General features: G+C 59.1%; 2 protein-coding genes across 9 annotated transcripts; both read left to right on the top strand.

Moving 5' to 3' along the window:
* Nucleotides 1-99: 99 nt before the first annotated feature.
* Nucleotides 100-16,585, top strand: HR (HR lysine demethylase and nuclear receptor corepressor). Of its 8 annotated transcripts, none has more exons than XM_070606769.1 (19): nt 100-680; nt 1,960-2,609; nt 3,345-4,134; nt 5,431-5,581; nt 5,660-5,847; nt 7,309-7,476; nt 8,478-8,567; nt 8,745-8,860; nt 9,687-9,768; nt 10,143-10,306; nt 10,420-10,656; nt 10,809-10,974; nt 11,170-11,239; nt 11,441-11,571; nt 11,694-11,813; nt 11,912-12,027; nt 14,073-14,237; nt 14,668-14,796; nt 14,981-16,585. In XM_070606769.1, exons 2-19 carry the CDS (start codon nt 1,998-2,000, stop codon nt 15,041-15,043), a joined length of 3,558 nt encoding a protein of 1,185 aa, XP_070462870.1. In that variant the 5' UTR covers nt 100-680; nt 1,960-1,997; the 3' UTR covers nt 15,044-16,585. The 8 variants fall into 8 exon arrangements, 4 of the variants coding, with proteins under 4 accessions (XP_070462870.1, XP_070462860.1, XP_070462856.1 ...); XR_011536396.1 differs by lacking the exon at nt 100-680 and adding an exon at nt 8,024-8,068 and having other exon boundaries at nt 1,998-2,609; nt 12,899-14,237; nt 14,981-16,280; XR_011536395.1 differs by lacking the exon at nt 100-680 and adding an exon at nt 8,024-8,068 and having other exon boundaries at nt 1,998-2,609; nt 11,912-12,278; nt 12,899-14,237; nt 14,981-16,280.
* Nucleotides 405-509, top strand: HRURF (HR upstream open reading frame). The gene has a single exon (XM_070606782.1). It carries the CDS (start codon nt 405-407, stop codon nt 507-509), a length of 105 nt encoding a protein of 34 aa, XP_070462883.1.
* Nucleotides 16,586-19,418: the final 2,833 nt, after the last annotated feature.

The raw sequence follows: 19,418 nt of genomic DNA, 5'->3' as shown, positions 1-19,418 counted from the left end.
CGGGGCCTGGGAGGGGGCAGGCCCAGGCGGGGCCGCCGAATCACGGGCTCCTGTTTCCCGCAGGGTGCTGGAGGAGGAAACCGGCGGAGCAGCTTCCCCACTCTCAGTTGCGCGTCTGGCGATGGCGATCAGAGGTCCTGCTGCGCTCTCTGCCGCGCTCTCCCTCCATTAGCTGCGCTGTGCCCTGCTGCGCCCTCGCTGGTGCCTCTCTACTGGGTCCCGGGATCGGCCCCCCTTCCAGGCACGACCCCCTCCCCCGGCCCCTGGCCTTTCCCCCAACTCGGCCATCTCCGACCCGGGGCGCGCGTTCCCCCCGGCCCGGCTCCCTCTCACCCTCCGGGGGCACCCGCTCCCCAGCCCCAGCCCGGCCCTCCCCGCGGCGCAGCACGGAGTCTCGGCGTCCCATGGCGCAACCCACGGCCTCGGCCCAGAAGCTGGTGCGGCCGATCCGCGCCGTGTGCCGCATCCTGCAGATCCCGGAGTCCGACCCCTCCAACCTGCGGTCCTAGAGCGCCCCCGCCGCCCCGGGGGAAAGAGCGCACGAGTGCACTGAGCGGAGAGAGGGAGAACGAGTCCTTGCCCGCCGGCCGGGAGGCCCCAGAGCCGGCCCATGGGGAGCGGGCGCCCGCCGGCCACGACGACCGCCGCCGCCTGCGCCGCGCCCATCCCGTGAAGCCCAGGTAAGTCCCGAGACGGGGCGCCAGGGGCCCGCCTTTGGGAGACGCTCGTTGCGGGCATTTCTGAGCCGAGCCCGGGCCGCACGCAGGGAGTGAGGTTCTCCGTGCTCCTCCTCGGACTGGGCCACACATCTGAAAGTTAGGATGCCTACCGAGGCCGGATCGCGTCGGAGTGGTGGCCCCAGAAAACCCGAGCGCCCTCTGTCAAGGCTCCCTGGGCTCCCTAACCCCCCTTCTGGGGTTTCAAGCAGCAGCCGAGGGCGCCCGCTAGGAGAGCGCTGGGGCTCTGGTGCCACCTGTCATCCTGGTCCTTTGCACGCACGTTCAATTTTCCCTCCTTTGCCTCTGTCTGGGGCCCATCCCGATTTCCCCGCCTCCTCCCCTCCCCTCGCCAGGCTGCAGTCACCAGCGGCTGCCGGCGGCCCTGGCACTGCCTGCTGGACTGGGGCAGCTTGACCCGTCCCAGCTGAGGCCTCTTAATCCCCTTCTCCTTCCCTTGGGGGCCGCAGTGGAGATCCCAGCCCCCAGCAGTTGTTCTGGGACTCTGCCTCAGAAGCCAAGAAACTATAGAGTGCTGGGAAGAGGCCGGCTTGGGAGCTGCCCAGGTGTGGGGAGAGATACCAGCCAGCAGCCCTGCCTGGGGGCTCTCCCCAGTGACTCCAGCCTATGCTGCTTGCACTTCCCACCCCTCCAAGCCTGGGGGGGGAGGGTTTGCGGGGTGGGCAAGCAGCGACCCCAGAACTACAGACTGCAATGCCGGAAGAGGCCTCTGAGACTGCTGATTTCTGAGGCTTATTTTATACAAGGGTACACTGAGGCCCAGAGGAGTGACAAGACTTGCCCAAGTACACATAGCCAGTGACTGAGTCAGAGCCAGCATCCAGCCTTCTTATCTCCCCAAGCAGTACCTTCCTCTAAGCTCATCTTTTGGGTTCTTGCCCCTGTCCTTCCCCATGGTTTGTGACCAGGTGCCAGGCTCCAGCGAGGCTAGGACATGTCATCCTAGAAATGGCAGTTTCTGCTGAGGGGCTGTGGCCTAGGCGGGCTGTCAAGTCCCAGGCATTAGGGGGAAGGGGTGACTTCCCTACACTGGAGCATCCCACCCAGACGGGTCCTTCAAGCTGCATGTGGGCAGGCAGCATGGAGCCCAGCTGTGGGTTGGCACTTGCCTTACTGGTTTGAGCCGTCTTGGTGCTGCCAGGGCGGTACCCATTCTGCACCGGGCAATAGGGTGCTTGGGACACGTGCCTAAGAAGCTCATGTTTTGGTGTTTATGCTCCAGGAACCCCTCTGGGAGAGCCCCATGAGGGCAGGAGAGTGATGGAGAGTATGCCCAGCTTCCTGAAGGAGACCCCAGCCTGGGAGAAGACAGCCCTTGAGAACAGCAACGTGGGACAGGAGCTGGACACTCAGCTGCGAGAGAGCCTACGCCGTGGGGCACTGTGCCTAGGAGAGCCTCCTCCCTTCTGGAGGGGGTTCCTGAGTACCCCAGACTCCTGGCTTCCCCCTGGCTTCCCCCAGAGCCCCAAGGACACACTCCCACTGGTGGAGGGCGAAGGCCCCCAGAATGGGGAGAGGAAGGCCAGCTGGCCGGGCAGCAAGGAGGGGCTGCGCTGGAAGGAGGCAGTGCTCACCCATCCCCTGGCATTCTGTGGGTCTGTGTACCCACCTCGCTATGGCTCCCTGATCCCTGAGCATAGTGGTGGCCATTCCAAGAGTGACCCTGTGGCCTTCCGGCCCTTGCACTGCCCCTTCTTTCTGGAGACCAAGATCCTGGAGCGAGCCCCCTTCTGGGTGCCCACCTGCTTGCCACCCCACCTAGTGTCCAGCCTGCCACCAGAGCGTCCATGTGACTGGCCCCTTGCCACACACCCCTGGGTGTACTCGGGGGGCCAGCCCAAAGTGCCCTCTGCCTTCAGCTTAGGCAGCAAGGTAAGTTTTGGAGCAGAGAAGGTACCTGGGGCTCAGGCCATGTGAGGCAGCTCTGCAGTCCCCGAGCAGTCCTACCAGGGCCGCACCACCTCGGCCTGTCCATTCTGATGAGAAGATAAGGTAGCACCCAGGTAGAGGAGCCTGTCAGCTCTGACAAAGTTGACCCCACGAAGTTCTTCCCCTGAGCAGCTCCCTCTCTCTAGGCCTCTCCTGCCTTCAGGCCATTTCAGGGTTTGACTCACCCATTGTCCATTCAGAACAAGGCCCTGGGAACAGGGGCCTCAGAACATGTGGTCTTGCCCTGGGGAGGGCAGACAAGGCCTTCCATCTGGGAGTGGAATGTGCAGGTGGCCCCGTGGTCTGTGTCTGGCACCTCCCCCAGAGGTGACCTGCACGCCCAGGGATGAGATTTAAAATATTTTAAAACCAGTGTGGTACAGGGCATCGGACAATCTGAATCAATCCTGGAGGCCCTTTGGCTGGGCTAGGCATTGACCTTTTAGTTGCTGGATTGTGGGGAGGTCTGAGAAATTCTGGGGCAGCGTCTGGGGGCAGCCATGGCAGCGGGGAGGCACTTAAGAGAGCAGTGCTGATGAACTGGCCTGTGAGTTCTTCAGTATTTTCACAACCCTTAAGGCCACACAGGTGCGTGCCTGATGGTGGTCAGTTCTGCTCATCCTTTTAAGCACTAGGAACCGAAATCAGCACCAGCTTAATCCCTTCTCCTCTCTTTAGGGCTTTTACCACAAGGATCCAAGCATTCTCAGGCTGGCAAAGGAGCCGATGCCAAGCACAGAATCTGGGTTGTTTGGCTTAGCCCCTGGTGGGCATCTCCAGAGAACTGGGGAGGTGGAACGCCCTTCACTCCACCAGAGGGATGGAGAGACAGGAGTCGGCAGGCATCAGAATCTTTGCCCACTTCTTCTGGGGCATCCAGACGCTATTCCCAGGACCCCCTGGCCCACTTGTCCCCCAGGCCTCGTTCATACTCTTGGCAATGTCTGGGCTGTCCCAGGGGGTGGGAGCCTTGGGTACCAGCTGCAGCCATCAACCACGTCAAGGTGTCCCTCTCCTGGGCCTCCTACCACCCAAGTGGGCTGTTGTTCATCTCCCCTACCCGCTAGAGATGGAGGTCTTGGCCCTTGTGGGAAGTGCCAGGAGGGCCTAGAGGCAGGCACCAGTGGGCCTAGTGAATCCAGCGAGGAAGCCAACAGGGCCCCTGGCCCCAGGGCCTGCCCGCCCAGCCATCACACCAAGCTGAAGAAGACATGGCTCACGCGACACTCTGAGCAGTTTGGGTGCCCAGGCGGCTTCCCTGGGGATGAGGAGCGCCCAGCTGCCCAACTGCGGGCCCTCAAGAGGGCAAGCAGCCCTGAGGTCCGGGGAGCAGTGGGCGGCCCAGCCGCCAAGCGACCCCCTGACCGTTTCCCAGGCAGTGCCAGGCAGGGGGACAGAAGCTGGCAGGAGGTGCTGGACTCATCATTTGGGAACAAGGCGGAGGCAGAACAGCATGATGACTGCAGAGGTAAGGGGTCGGGGAGGGGCTGCAAGGGGCCCTGTGTGGGAGGGGGCAGCCAGGACTGGGGCTTTGCAGGGCAGTGGGCTCAGTGGGTCCTTTGTGAGTGGATCACACCTGGTTGTCTGGTTCCCACTGGGTTGTGATAGCTCTCTGGGAGTTCCTTAGCATCTACTGGCCAGAGCCTTCCAGCAAGTGGCTTCTGTTTTCATCTGCCTCCTCTGAACCATGGTGTGTTGGTGGGAGTGTAATGATGCGGTTAAGAGCATGGGCTCTGAGTCAGAGTACTGGGTTCTGACTTTGCCATCTGGTACTGTGTGACCTCTGGCTGGTTTCTTCACCTCTCTGGACTTTGGTTTCCTCATCTATAAAATGGGGATAAACACAGGACGTACCTCATAAGACTGCTGTGAAGATGAAAATGATATCATTCACCTGAAGTGCTTTGAAGACTTCCTGGCACTTAATCAGCACTCAACAACATTCACCTTTATGATTATTTGTGCTACAAATCCCCATCTGGGGGACTGTGTCTCCTGAAGGACCCCTTCTCCTGCCTCAGGAACAAGCAACTGCTCTCTTGGCCAGCTGGATCATGGAAACTCGGTTTGGACTCTGCCAGTGTGAGGCCGTAGGCATATCCTGGATCCCTCTGTCACGGAGCGCCCCTCCTGGAGGGCTCCAGCACTGTCGGCCCCAGCCTCAGTTCTTTGAGATCACTTCAGTTGTTGGCCTCCTGGACTTCTGGGCCTGGATCAGGACTCTCTTGATGGCCGTGCCCAAGCACTCCTGCACCTGATGTGGCCCTGTGCACGCCCTCCCAAGCCTCTGCCTGGGTTATGAAGCTGCTGGCCCCTGTGCCTTCTTGGGTTACTGCACCTGTGGCCTGTGTTGAAACTCTCCGGCCTTCTCACCTTCCAGCGCCCTCCAGCCACATTGGGATTGTCTCCTCACACTGTCATTCAGCCAACGGGATCACTAAGCCCCCGGAGGAGCTCGCCAAAGTCTGCACTGGCTGGATCCTGCACTTGGGGGCAGGACGATTGCCCCGGCTGCCCCAGCCTTGGGCTCAGCACCCCAGACCCCTCTTCCCGGCCTGGCAGTCCCTGTCAGGGCATTGTCAGGCTCCCCACTCAGCCTTTTTAATGAAGTTTCTAGCTGCCTGGTTCACTCTTGCTGGTTCCAAATCAGACCTCATAGGCCTGGGCTGGTTCTGAGTATGGGTGGTCTGAGTGCTAAGGCAGGTCCTGGGTTTGCATAAGCCCAGGAAGCCCAGACTTCTGACCAGATGCATTGTCCCCTCAGGACCTCGAGATGGCAAGACCAGCCTCCAGGACCCAGGGCTTCAGGAAGCACCTTGCTCGGCTCCCCCGGCAGGCATTGCTCAGTGCCAAAGCTGTACCCAGGCAGCTGGAGAGGCAGGAGGGCTGGCCTGCCACTCCCAGCAAGCACCGAGGTGAGCCCTTGTCCCTGGATGCCCGCAGCACCCTCCCGCTCAGGACTCCCTCCTCACCTTCCTCTGCTCTGTCTCCAGATTGCCTCTGGGAGGGGAGCAGCAGCAGGAGGAAGACTCGGCAGCCAGCTCTGAGGAGGGCAGAGGGTCTGGCCTGGAGGTCCAGCTCAGCATAGGCCTTGCCAAGCACCTGCTAAGTGGTTTGGGGGACCGATTGTGCCGCCTGCTGCGGAGGGAGAGAGAGGCCCTGGCCTGGGCACAGCGGGAAGGTGAGCAGGACCCATAGGGCATTCAGGATCCCGGGAGGGCCTGGTCCTGTGGTCATTGTGCTTTCACAAGGAGGCTGGGGCGGCTGGGGTGGGCCCCTCTCTCCCACCAGCACTGCCCGTCCAGCCGCCAGCTCGAGAGAGCTCCTGCCCTGCTTTGCCCTTATTCTTAGCTAAGGCTCTTAGTCAACACACATTCTGAAGTTTCTGGCCTGGGTGGGGGATGTTGGGAAGGTGTAAACCTGGTCCAGCCCAACTCTCTAAGAGCTTTTGGGCTTGCTGGGGAAATAAGACTGAGTGCCAAGTGTCTGCAAGAGTGCTTGAGGGTAGAGGAGCTCCCTGAGGGTTTTTGCACTAAGGAAGGCATCCCAGTGGCGAGGCTCACAGCCCGTGGAGGCGAGTAGGGTTTGGGCTGAGGTTAGAGGCTGGTGGAGCACAAGGCGTCCAGCTCGTCCCTCTGGCTCCATGCTCCCTTTCCTGCACCCCTTTCACAGCACCGCGAGAGTGGTCTTGGGAAACACACGCCTGTGGTCTGTCACTCCCTGGGTGGACGCCTGTTGGTGGCTCCCTCTTATCCCAGAAAGTCCAGCCCCTTCCCCATTCCTCAGCTGGCCCCTGTTTCCCCTGCCACTCCCTCAGCCCAGATTCCCGGCATACCGCATCATCGCCCGCCCTCCTTCTGGGCTCACCTGAGCTTGTCTGTGCCCTCAGGCCTTGGCACTCTTGTTCCTACTGTCTGGAAAGCCCTTCTCCTCCCATTCTACCTGGTGAATGAAAACTTACTCATCACTTGGGGCCCATTTGTTCAGCAGCCCCAATAATCACCACCCTCATCCTCCCATCCCATTCTCACTCTTGTCCCCGCCCCGTGGTGCCATACTCATTGCCATGTTTATGGGCCTATCTCCCCCTTTGGAATATGAGCGCTGGGAGGGTGAGCACCAAGTCCTGACCAGTTCCGAATCCCCAGCACCCAACCCGGGACAAGACAAACATTTGTTGAATGAGTAAATGAATGTGTGCTCACTGGCATCCTTCCACCTACCAATGAGGGTTTTGTCTGAAACTTTGGGTGAGGGAAGGACTGGCCTCCTGAGGTTTCTTCTTCTAACATACAGAGTCCCCTGAAGAAAAGCCACCTCAGGCAGGAGGGAGGCCGGTGAAGGGTGTGTTGGAAGTGGTGTAGCTGGTAATTCAGGGCCCATGGGGAGCCAGAGAGCAGGACCTGGGGAGAGGAGGCCTGCATTTTCCCCAGGGGTGGGTTGCTGGAGGTGCCCATGCTGCAGGGAGGGGCAGTCAAGTAAGCCAGGGTGTCTGTAAGGGGCCTGTCTCCCTTCTGGGGCGGCCGCTCAGTGGAAACTGCCCCTGTTTCTCTCCATCCCTGCCTGGAGGCCTCCCACATGAGGTCATCAAAAGGGGCCTGTGGCTTGAGCCCCCTCTGACCCTGCTCTCTCCCACGGTCAGCAGGCCAGGGGCCGGTCGGGACAGAGGACAACCCAGGCATTCCGCACTGTTGCAACCGCTGCCACCACGGACTCTTCAACACCCACTGGAGATGCCCCCACTGCAGCCACCGGCTGTGTGTGGCCTGTGGTCGCATGGCGGGCGCTGGTAGGGCCAGGGAGAAAGCAGGTAGGAAAGGAGCTGGGAGCCGAAGGTGGGAGGGCAGGGACGGGGCCTCGGAGGGACTGCTCTGAGGTCTGTGGCCATTTCGTGGCTGCCTCTCCTCAGCCCCAGCCTCAGCCCCACTGCTCAATGACCCTCAGAGCAGGTCTTCCCCTCCCCCTGGATCAGAGGGCCACACTTGTGTCCTCGCCTACCCTTAAAAGAAGTCGAGGGCGGCCGGCCCCGTGGCGCAGCAGTTAAGTACGCATGTTCCGCTATGCTGGCCCGGGGTTCGCCAGTTCGGATCCCGGGTGCAGACATGGCACCACTTGGCAAGCCATGCTGTGGCAGACATCCCACATATAAAGTAGAGGAAGATGGGCACGGATGTTAGCTCAGGGCCAGTCTTCCTCAGCAAAAAGAGGAGGATTGGCAGCAAATGTTAGTCCAGGGCTGATCTTCCTCAAAACAAAACAAAACAAAAAAGGAAGTCAAGGGCCTACCCTATGCCTCCCACTTTGCTCAGCTTGCACTTCAACACTGTGAAGTGGGTATTATTGCCTCCATTTTCCAGATAAGAAAAATCAGAGAGATTGGGTGACTTGTCCAAGGTCACACAGTAAGTGTTGTGTCCAGGATTTAGACTCAGATCTTCTGACTCCAAGTCCCGTTCTCTTCAGGGTTCTCAGCTCTCTCTCCCTTGGCTCAGCTTGGTGACCTGAGGGCTTGAAATTTCCCAATGTTCCAACAGACATGGCCAAAAAGAGTTCCAGGGTCAGAAACGTTTTGGAACACTGTATCCCACATGATCATCTTGGTGTCTTGCAACGCTTATCAGCATATTAAAGGCTCTGCGTTCTGCAAGCAAAGAGAATCCTCTGTCACTATGAGCCCGAGTTTCCCAGAAAGCCCGTGTCTCGTCCATTATCGAGCCCCTGACTTAGATGTCATGCCCTTGCCCTTCTCCCCTGACCTTAACCTGTGGTTCCCTTGGTTTCCTGACCCAGTGTCTCCTTGCTACCCCACAGGCTCTCAGGAGCAGTCCACGGAGGGGTGTGCCCAGGAGGCTGGGCATAGGGCCTGTTCCCTGATGCTCACGCAGTTTGTCTCCAGCCAGAGTGAGCCATTTTGGAGGGATGGAGCATGCAGAGGGCGGGTCCTGGGAGAGACCAGCCTCCTGTGTGGATGTCCCTCAGCCAGATCCCATGCCCTCCTGGTTGGTGAGGCCAAGCCATACAGGGGCGGCCTCCTGTCCACACTCACCACCAAACTCCATCTCCCCTCTCCCCTCACAGCTTTGGCAGAATTGAGCACTGCAATGCACCAGGCCTGGGTCAAGTTTGACATCCGGGGACACTGCCCCTGCCAAGCTGATGCCCGGGTGTGGGCCCCTGGGGATGGGGGACAGCAGGTAAGAAGCAGGGCATGGGACAGGCACAGAGCACCGCTGGGCCCCAGGGTCGGGCATCGTGTCTGCAAGGTACTGACCTTGGCAGGTTTGGCCCTTTCCTTTTGATGGGGACGAAGAGGGACACGGAAGCTGAGTGAAATCAGGCTACTTCTCGCATTGCCCGGGGGTTAGGATCTGTGGAGTGAGCTCTAGCATCTGCCCCACGTCAGCCCACCCAGCAGCAGCCCAGAGCTCCCAGCCACTCTGCGCGCGTTCCCGCTTAGCACATCATGCGAGGGCTGCTTGCCGGCGCCTCCTGCCTCTCCACGCCCAGGCACGGGCTCCTGCAGGCCGAGCGCTGGCCCCCTTCTCAGTAACCACTGCACCTAGCACACAGCAGGTGCTCAGTATGCATTTTACAAAGTTTTTATGAAGTTCATGTTTTATAAAAGTCATTCATTCAAAAAATAGTTTATTGAATGCATTTTGTGTACCAAACACTGTCTGCACACCTACTGTGGAAAATTTGGAAACTGCGGACAAGTACAAGGAAGAAAACAACAGGAGCTGTCACACTGCCATTGTCGTTGTGACACGTCTGTCCAGTCGTTTGCCTATACATGTATTCAAGTCTGCTTTGGTCTACTGTAGACTGGACTGCATGTAGAATTCCATGAGCAACCTTTGTCCACCTAACATTGTGTCATAGAACATTCTGCTCCTTGTAGACACCATCTTAGGACCTAGAAGAATCCATTGTTAATACTTGTGGGTTGAACTGGGTTGAGTTGTGTTGGCCATTTTTAAATCTCTGGTTGGGTTGGGGGGTGGTGGGTGGGTTTAACAGAAGGAGCTGACAGAGAAAACTCCCCCAACTCCACAACCTTCCTGCAACGGGGATGCCAGCAGGACCAAGGACATCAAAGCGGGTGAGCGGCCTGTGCCTTGCTGAGGCTGGACCAGCGCTGGAGTCCCCAGGAGACACTGGAATTGCTTTAGCCATCCCCTCCCCACATACTCTCTGTCACTCTTCTCAAGTCATTCCAGAGAAAACAAATCTGAATACAATCTAGGACAAGCCTCCTAACCCCTCCCCACCAGGCCCCCTCCTTCTGAGCCCCTGTCAGCGGGGGAGCTGCCGGCAGGAAAGCCAGTGGTGGGAGGCGAGTGCAACCAGAGCAGACCTGAGGTGGGCAGTGCCAGTGAGGGGAGAGCAGACTGGGCTGGGAGACAAGGGAAGGGGCTGCAGGCAGTAGAGCCTCAAGAGAAAGGTGAAGCCCGTCACCGTCTTCCTCCCCGACAGAGACCCCAGACTCCACAGATACCTCAGCAGAGGACCGTGCTGGCCGAGGGCCCCTGCCTTGTCCCTCGCTCTGTGAACTGCTGGCCTCCACTGCTGTCAAGCTCTGCTTGGGGCACGAGCGGATACACATGGCCTTTGCCCCCGTCACTCCAGCCCTGCCCAGTGTGAGCAAGGGCATGGAGGGAGGGCTGGGGGCCCGAGGACAGAGGCTGGGCTGGCCCTTCCTGTGTGGTCAGGCAAATCCTGAGCCCTCCTGCCCCACCCTCCCTCCCTGCAGGATGACCGTATCACCAACATCCTGGACAGCATCATTGCGCAGGTAGTGGAACGCAAGATCCAGGAGAAAGCTCTGGGGCCCGGGCTGCGGGCTGGACCAAGCCTGCGCAAGGGCCTGGGCCTGCCCCTCTCCCCCGTGCGGCCCCGGCTGCCTCCCCCCGGGGCTTTGCTGTGGCTGCAGGAGCCCAGGCCTCGGCGTGGCTTCCACCTCTTCCAGGAGCACTGGAGGCAGGGTCAGGTGAGCTCCCCACGGCCCCCCTCCCAGCTCTCACAGCCTCGCCTGCCCTCAGGGCTGTGGTCTCTAGGGCCAGGCGGAGTCCTCATGCTGTTCTACTGCCATCGTGGGCACCCCGTCCATCTTCTCACATCCCCTTCCTTTCCCCACTGCAGCCTGTGTTGGTGTCAGGGATTCAGAGGACATTGCAAGTCAACCTGTGGGGGACAGAAGCTCTTGGGGCGCTTGGAGGCCAGGTGCAGGCGCTGACCCCCCTCGGGCCTCCCCAGCCCACAAGCCTAGGCAGCACAGCATTCTGGGAGGGATTCTCTCGGCCTGAGGGTAAGTATCCCTGATAACCAGTAGAAGGAGCTGGGGGCCTGAGCCTGGTGGCAACAAAGTCTCAGAGTGACCCTGGGGACAGCTGGAAGCAGAGCCCAGGGCTGAAACTGGACTCTGTTGCTGCCACTGGGGCAGGGGCCTCTGGGCCAAGGAGGTTCCTCCCTGGGCCAGTGACCTTTCTGTCTCTTCCCCTAGTTCGCCCACAGTCAGATGAGGGCTCCGTCCTCCTGCTACGCACAACTCTGGGGGATGAGGATACCAGCAGGTGTGTAGGCACCCAGGGCTGCTCCTATCACCCCAGCCACCGCCCGGCCCCTTGCCATCCTTCCTCTCCTCCTCTGCTCCCCACCCCATGACCCTCAGTGCTCCCTACTTGCCTCTGGGAGTTACCCCAGTAGTGGAGGGCTTCGGCAGGGTCTCTGGTGCCTGGGTTGAGCCTGCTGGGTGTGACCCACTCCCCCAACAGGGTGGAGAACCTGGCCGCCAGCCTGCCACTTCCAGAGTACTGTGCCCACCATGGGAAACTCAACCTGGCTTCCTACCTCCCCCCGGGCCCTGCCCTGCGTGCACTGGAGCCCCAGCTGTGGGCAGCCTATGGTGAGTGCCCACTCCACTCCTGCCCAGTCCCTACCCCCATTCCTGTCATCTCTGGGCACTCATGTGTCTGTGTCAAGGTCTCAGGGCCTGTTCCCAACTGTCCTTTCTCCACTTTCATGTAGGTGTGAGCCCACACCGTGGGCACCTAGGGACCAAGAACCTCTGTGTAGAGGTGACTGACCTGGTCAGTGTCCTGGTGCGTGCTGAAGCCCCACTGCCTGCCTGGCACCGGGCACAGAAAGGTGGGTCCTTGGCTGGAGGCAGGGGTGGGGACCAGCTGCAGATACGAGGTCCTGTCTCTGCCCACCCTGGGCCCTCCTAAGCCCACTTTCTCCCTCAGACTTCCTCTCAGGCTTGGACGGAGAGGGCCTCTGGTCTCCAGGCAGCCAGGTCAGCACTGTGTGGCACGTGTTCCGGGCGCAGGACGCCCAGCGCATCCGCCGCTTTCTCCATATGGTGAGGAGGGAGCTGGGAGCCTTCCCCTTGCCCTGCCCAGCCCTCCTGCTCCCTGGGAGTGGGGGCTCCCAGCCCCAGAAACTCTCCCTGTCTGTGTGTGCACCCCGTGTGCTCGCTCCCCCCCGCTCAGGTGAGCTGGACAGCCTCGACTCAGAAAGCTACAGAGAAGGCAGACCAGGACCTTGTGGGAGCCCTGCGGGTGGGCACAGAAGGAGCGGGGTGTTGAGGCAGGACCTGATGACGAAGTGAAAGTAAGAGCTGCTGCAGGCTGGGGGCTATGTAAGGGCTGTGGGTACATTCTCTCAGTTATTGTCACAACCCCCCGGTGAGGCGGGTACTGCTGCTTTCCCATTGTGCAGATGGGAAAACTGAGGCAGCGTAGTGGAGCTGGCACCTGAGCTTATGGCTGTTCCTGCCCCAGGTCACTACACTGTGCTCCTCCTGGGGGCAGGCAGCCTCCCGTTCAGGCTCTGGGCGGGCGGGGCTGGCAGAGGGCAGAGGGAAGCCCATGTGAGATGCCCCCCTGCTGCTCCCCTTTCCATCACCCACACCTATGAGGAGGGGCTCCTCAGGGTGCTAGCAGGTGAGGGCTGAGGGAGGCAGCGTGGCTGGTGGAGGGAGATAGTGCACCAGAATAAGGGGCAGGGGAAGGAGAAGAGGAGGGAGTGAGCAGAAGGCAGGAAGCTCCAGGGGCTGGGCGAGGTGGGAGGCCAGTGTTAAGGTTAGGGCAGCCCAGTGGCTCCAAAGTCCACTGAGCTCTGATTGTCCAGGGGAAAAGACATCCACCATGTGTCACTCCTGCTGAGGCACATGCATACACACGACATGCAGATGTCAACATGGCTATCCGGCACCACCTTCCTGCCCACAGGCATGCACATCTGCAGACACATCAACAGACGCACATGGATCTGTAGATACACATGCAGATGCTGGAACACGCAGAGGGGAGCAGACAGAAGCACATGTTCACACACAGATGGCCTCGTCTAGTCTGGGTGTGTCTGGCCGTGGGCAGTCCCATATAGCCAAACCCGATGATTCATGGGGAAGATCTGAGGGGCGTATTCTCACTGGGTGGCCTGGGAAACACTGCTGCTAGCTCCAGGATGGATTTGAACCTCTGGGGGCAAAGAACCTGGGCACCTGCCTGGGGCTACCCTGGGGTCCAACCTGGCTCGCCAGCCTCCTCACTCTCCATGGCCCAATCTTGGAGCCCTGAGCCCTGAGCCCTAAGCCCAGGGACAACTGCTGAAGTCCTGGCTAAAGGGGTGGATTTAGCTGGTGGCCAGTTGGAGCACGATGCAGGTGTCAGGTGTTCACCTCTGCAGGTGCTTCCTGGGCATCTTCTTCTCTGGCCTCCACAAGGCCCTGTCTGCCCAAGTTGCTCCCTGCTCTGATTGGGCTGGTGAAGGCCCCCACAGCTGTGCCTGCTTCAGAGGCCTCAGCCTGGACAGGCAAGCCCGTCCATCCACTGGTGTCCATCCACAATTCTGTGTGACCCTGCCTTTTCTGGATCTGGTATCTTAGAAGGATCTGATGCATGCTCTAGATTGTCTCCCCAGGGACGTACAGCTCCCTACTCACCCACAATTTAGTGCACAATTCAGGATGTTCACAGGACTCCAGGCTAAGAGCTCCTAGTGTAGACGGCTTATGAGTTGAGATGAATGCAGGATGTCTTCCTGGGTTTGGGAGAAAGGGGGACCTTTGAGAGAGGGAGCCAGGGCCTAGGGCCAGGGACCCAGAGGCTGTTCAAGGCGTTCAGCCACAGGAAAGCGGAGATTTAGAAGCCCGCCGCGGAGCCCTCAATCCTTTCCTCTAAACTCCTCCAGACAAATCTCTGTTCTGCCAACCTGCATGGCCCCAGCCCCTTGCCATTACAGCCCCTTTCTCTCCCAGCCCTTAGTCCTCCCCTGCCGGCCCTTCAAGACTTGACCACTTCAGCTCTTTTCCATGCCCCTAGCCTCCGGGAAGCCCACGCCCGTCCCGCTGCAGACTGCCCTTGCCTCGCCCCTTGCTCACTGCCCCTTCTCTTCTTTGAGGTGTGCCCGGCTGGCGCAGGCACCCTGGAGCCTGGCACCCCGGGCAGCTGCTACCTGGACGCAGGACTGCGGCGGCGCCTGCGGGAGGAGTGGGGCGTGAGTTGCTGGACCCTGCTACAGGCCCCTGGAGAGGCTGTGCTGGTGCCTGCGGGGGCTCCCCACCAGGTGCTTCCCCAGTGGACCAGGGGCTCTGCAGAGAGCTCAGAATCTCAGAAGCGGCAAGAATGGACATCACAGTGATACAGCATCTGCCAGCCTCTTACAGCCTCATCTCTCTCAATACCCTAGAGCTAGGCATGGCAGGAAGTAAGGCACTCATTGCAGGGATGAGGAAGTGCTGGAGAAGCTGAGCGGTCCTGAAGTCATCAAGCAGACTGGGCATTGTGTCCTCAGATGCCAACTGCCTGTGCTGTCTCTGGCATCCCCTTGTCCTGGTTTTGGCCATGCCCTTTGGGGTGCCTGGTGCTGGATCCAGGGCCTCTGCTCTCGGAGAACTGGGTGGGGGTCATTATAGGAAGTAGAGACCAGAGGGGCAGGGGGAGGATGGCCATCCTGAGCCTCTGCTGACCCTCCTGCCCCCTCCTCCCTGGCACAGGTGCAGGGCCTGGTAAGCACAGTGAACGTCACTCAGCACTTCCTGTCCCCCGAGACCTCTGCCCTCTCTGCTCAGCTCTGCCACCAGGGACCCAGCCTGCCCCCCGACTGCCGCCTGCTTTATGCCCAGGTGAGTGTGACACTGGCCAGGAGGCTGGGTGTGTTGCCCAGGTTCCCCCGCGGCACAGCTGGGGTGGCATAGCAGATCCAGTTCTGTGCCAAGCAGGCAGCCAGCCTGGGCCCAGGAAGGGCGTTCTTTGGGGGAGGGCCCAGGAACGTGACTGAAAACCCCTTGTCCTCTCTCTTTCTCCTAGATGGACTGGGCTGTGTTCCAAGCAGTGAAGGTGGCTGTGAGAACATTACAGGAGGCTAAATAGGGGATGCCAGGTGCCTGGGGTAGGGGTAGGGCTGGTAGGCCAAGTGCTCAGCCCAGGTACAGCTTTAGCAGGGACTGATGCTGGGGGACGTGGGGACTTTTGGTGAATCCCACAAGCATCACTCTGGGCACAAGCAGGGCACCCCATTCCCCTCCCCTGACCTGGGCTCTAAAGCCAACAGCCACAGTGCCACCACAGCTCGCTGCCCTGCACAGGCTAGTGCCTACTCCACCCCTGCACCCTTCTCCACGGTACCAAACCCACACTGGGGATAGTTGACTCCCTCCAGCCCTTGTCCCCAACCCAGGAGACAAACAGCCCTTCCTTATGGGACCTCGGGAATCATTCTGGTTTAAGCAACACCTTCTGCTGCCTCATCCTCTGCCATCCCATCTCTGACTCAAGCTCTGCTTGCACCACCCACATCCTTACTGCAGGCGTGCTGGACAAGGGGCTGCCGAAATCCTGCCCTCTTTCCAGAGAGCTGTGAAGTGTGGGGAGGGGTGGCATCAGGGGACTGCCCGGGCTTGGCTGGAGGGGATGATATAGGTGATGCCTTATCTCTGCTCCCTCCTCTTGCCACCCTCCTTCATCATTTCCATTAAAGTCTGTTGTTTTGTGAATGCTGCCAGTGTGGTTGGCCCTGCTTCTGCAGGCCCCATGGATTGGGGAGGGAGGAGAGACATGGAAATGGAGAGTATGGATGGGTGCTGGGGCCGGGGTGACAGGGACCTCAAACACCCCACCTGCTCTTCTTCTGGAGGGCCTGGGTCCCTACCACCCACTGAGCAGCAGATGGAGCCTTCCAGGGGGCTGCCCCTGAAGATGCTCTTGACAGCGACAGCAGGCAAGGCAGAGCCCTGGGGCGCAGCAGTGAGGTGGCCACCCTGCGCAGCATGGGCTGCAGAGATCTGGAGCCCCAACCCTTCCCCGCAAACTCCAGGCCACTCCCTCTCTCCTGTCTGACCTGACCTGGAGCTCCCGGAGTGTGGCCCAGGAGACCTTGCCCAGCCGTCTGCTCTTGGTGCCCCAGGCCCACCACCCTGCCCTGGACTGAGCCTGCTGCCCAACCGCTGACTGCCCCTCCCCACCCCCAGGCCCTCTGATGCGGCTCTGCCCGCTCCCCTGCCCTTGTCCATCTCAAGCCCAGCATGCCCCGACTCTTGTTATACCCAATTGTTGCTGTGGTGGTTCACAGGATTTTTTTACGAAATAAAATTTTTTATTATAAGTGTAATATACTTTCAGAACATTTAGAAAATAAGAAAAAGTCACCTGTAAGCCCACCTCCACTCACCCCCAACCCAACCACAATCAGTATCTTGGTGTACTTCCTTCTAGCGTTTTCTCCAAGGATCTGACTTACGCACAGTTGAGCTGGTGTGTTTGTACTCGGTTCTTCCTTTAACACTGTGTTGTGATCATTTTCTGTGTTGCTACCTGACCTTCATTTTAAATGGCTGCTTATGTTCCATAAGTGGCTTCCCTGTGATTTATGTAACTATCCCTTATTAAAAATTAGGTTTCTTCATTGTTTGCAAAGCTAGGTTATTTTCATTTCTTCATGGGACAGAAAAAAAAGAAAAAAAAAAATAAGGAACTGCTACTCTTCACTGTGCCCTGCTTTCATCTAACTGATCCATTTCCTCCCTGATCAGGCGTTGAGGGAGACACCATTTGTTTCCATTTTACAGAAGAAGAAACAGTCAGGTGGGGGTTAAGTGGGTCGCCCAAGGTCACACAGCAATTTTACTGGCAAAATTGGGATTTGGACCAAGTTTCCTGCCTCAAGCTGCCTTATTTATTGTATAATCTTCATGCTTAATGGACTCCGCAGACGGGCCTGCTGGCCTCTCTGTCCTCCTCCTTCCAATGGAGGCACTTCACGGCTGGTCAGGTTCCAAGTGGCCCTGAGTGACCCATCCCTACCTACACTTCACCTTATAGAGCCATGTCCTGATGTCACCCCAGAACTCCAAAGACGGGGTCCTTCCTGTGGGAAGATGGGGATGTCCAGGTCACTGGGTCTCTCTCTTCCCCAAGAGACCTCTCTGCTGTCTCCCCTTTCATGGTGGGTCACAGCGCCCTTGAGGGCACACTGCAAACAGCAGGTGGACCAAACGTTCCAGGACAGGACCTGGGAATGAAGCCAGTCCCGGTGGGGACTGACCCTGAGACTCGGTGTGGGTCATCTGGTGGCACTCTTCCTCATGGAGGCTTAGCTGGCTCACCACCGCCCAGCCGGCCCTTCCGGCCTCTGCTCCTCCCAGCACCCCCACTGCCCGCCTTTGGCTCCAGCCCCTGTCACTGGCCCGGATAGCACAGCCATGCACCCTTCAGAGCTAGAAGTGACTTCGGGGAGGGTATATCCAATGCTGCCCTTTTCTTTTTTCTTATAAAGTATATTTTTTAGGCTTTTTATTTAGAAATGATTTTAGATTTACCATCAAGTCACAAAGATACAGAAGGTTCACAGTTACCTTTCATCCAGGTTTCTGTCCTGTTAGCATCTTACATACCACACACAGTGATCAAAACTAAGACACTGATATCCACACAAAACTATTAACTAGGCAACAGACTTTACTGGGGTTTCGCCAGTCTTCCACTAACACCCTTTTCTGTTTCAGTATTCGCCAGTGCCTGCATCTTGCAGATGGCCTAGAGGGTAGATGGGGCTCCCTCACAGCCAGCTCGTGGCAAAGCGCCCGCTGAAGCCAGATTCCTCCTCCCTGTACCTCGGGCTCCCGCCCTCCTCACCCTTCCTACCTTGTCAAGGGACAGGGTTTGCTGCTTGGTAAATGACTCCAGTGTCACAGACACCTGTGCCTCACCCTGCCTGCCAGTCCCTGTCCCTGTTCCCAAGGTTGCCTACACTGCGTTCCTGCACACGTGCCAGCCTGCACATGCGTGTCCACGTGCCCTGAAACAGCTGGCTCAGGCTGCTCCCAAGGGTGCTGGGAGCCTGGGACAGCATGGCCCACCAGTTTGGCCACTCCTGTCTACCACCTGTGCAGCCACCCCCACCAGCCAGCGAACTTCCCTCTCTGGGAATGGAGGATGCAGAGCAAACTTGACGGAGACCTTCCTTTGTTTCTGGTTCTGGAGGTTTCTATCGCAGCATCACCCCCACCCCACCCCAACCCATCCCCGCCCCCTGCAGCCCCCAGCTTTTCCTGTTCTATCTCAGGGCTTCTCTTGTGTCAGTGTGGTGTGCGCTCTTCCTCATGCTGCCTTGAGAAGTTCTACTTTCTGTTGTCTCCCTCGGCACTCCTGCAAGGGCTGGGCACACCCCTCGAGGCCCCTCTGCCTGTGCAGCCCTTCACAGTTTACAAGGGGCTTTTGCGGTGCCTCTGTGCTCCTCACCACTTAACAGGAGAGGGGCACTTTCCCGGGGATGGCGGGAGCGGAGCTGTGGTTTGTTGCCTCTTTGCTCTTCCAGGCAGCCAGGCTGTCAGGTGTTTATCTTAGGCCGCCTCCGAGGCGCTCAGAGCCCTCTCCAGACATGACCTCACTCTCTCTCAAATCATCCCCGGGAGGCAGAAAGGAGGCTGGGACCAATGCTCTCCCCACTTCACAGATGGGAAAACCGAGGGGGACACACACACGCACACGCACACACAGCAAATGCACTGACAAGCTGCTCTGCAGTCCTGGGGTCCCGATTCTCAGCCCCGTGAGGCCAGTTGTTTCGGTAGGTGACAGGTCTTGGATAGGGTTGGGGGCAGCAGTGCTCACCAAGTGCCTCTAAAGATTGCGGGTCCGGGGATACACCCAGCCTAACACCAGCCCTGCCTCCAGGGACTTGCCGTCAGTTCCATGTACGTGAGAAGAGCCTGAAAGGGCTGACCTGCGGTGGCTAGAATTTCTGAGAGTACAGGCTAGTTCCATGGCGGCCCTGTAGGCAAACGTCACTAAAGTGGGTCTTTGTGTGGTAGCAACAAGTGCTGTGGGTGGGAAGGCCCAGCCTGCAGGGTTGGTGGGCTGTCTGGTGATGGTGGCCTATGCTGGACAATCCACAGAGCTCCTCCCATGACGTCTCACCTTCCCAACAACCCTAGGAGGGAAGAGCTGTTATGAGCCTGCTCTACAGATGAGGAAACTGAGGCCCACAACTTATCCAGGGGCACAGAGCCAGCTAGGGAGAAGGGCTGGGCATCCGGCTCCAAGTCCAACGCTTTATTCCACAAGACGCTATCCCCCAGAAGGGAGGTGCACAAAGCCAGCAGGAGGGAAAGCAGGGACCTAACTGGGGATGAGAAAGCCAGGCTCTGCTGGCTTCACAGTTTCACTCCAGCTGGCCTTGCCTGCATGTCCTGGGCAGAGGTTAAAGGAAGCTCGGAAGAGGAAAGGTCAGGCTGGGAGAGAAGCAGGA

This window comes from Equus przewalskii, chromosome 2 (assembly GCF_037783145.1).
Source record: "Equus przewalskii isolate Varuska chromosome 2, EquPr2, whole genome shotgun sequence".
Classification (NCBI taxonomy): domain Eukaryota; kingdom Metazoa; phylum Chordata; class Mammalia; order Perissodactyla; family Equidae; genus Equus; species Equus przewalskii.
Note: the sequence above shows the minus strand (reverse complement) of the source record. Positions and strands in the feature narration are given on the sequence as shown.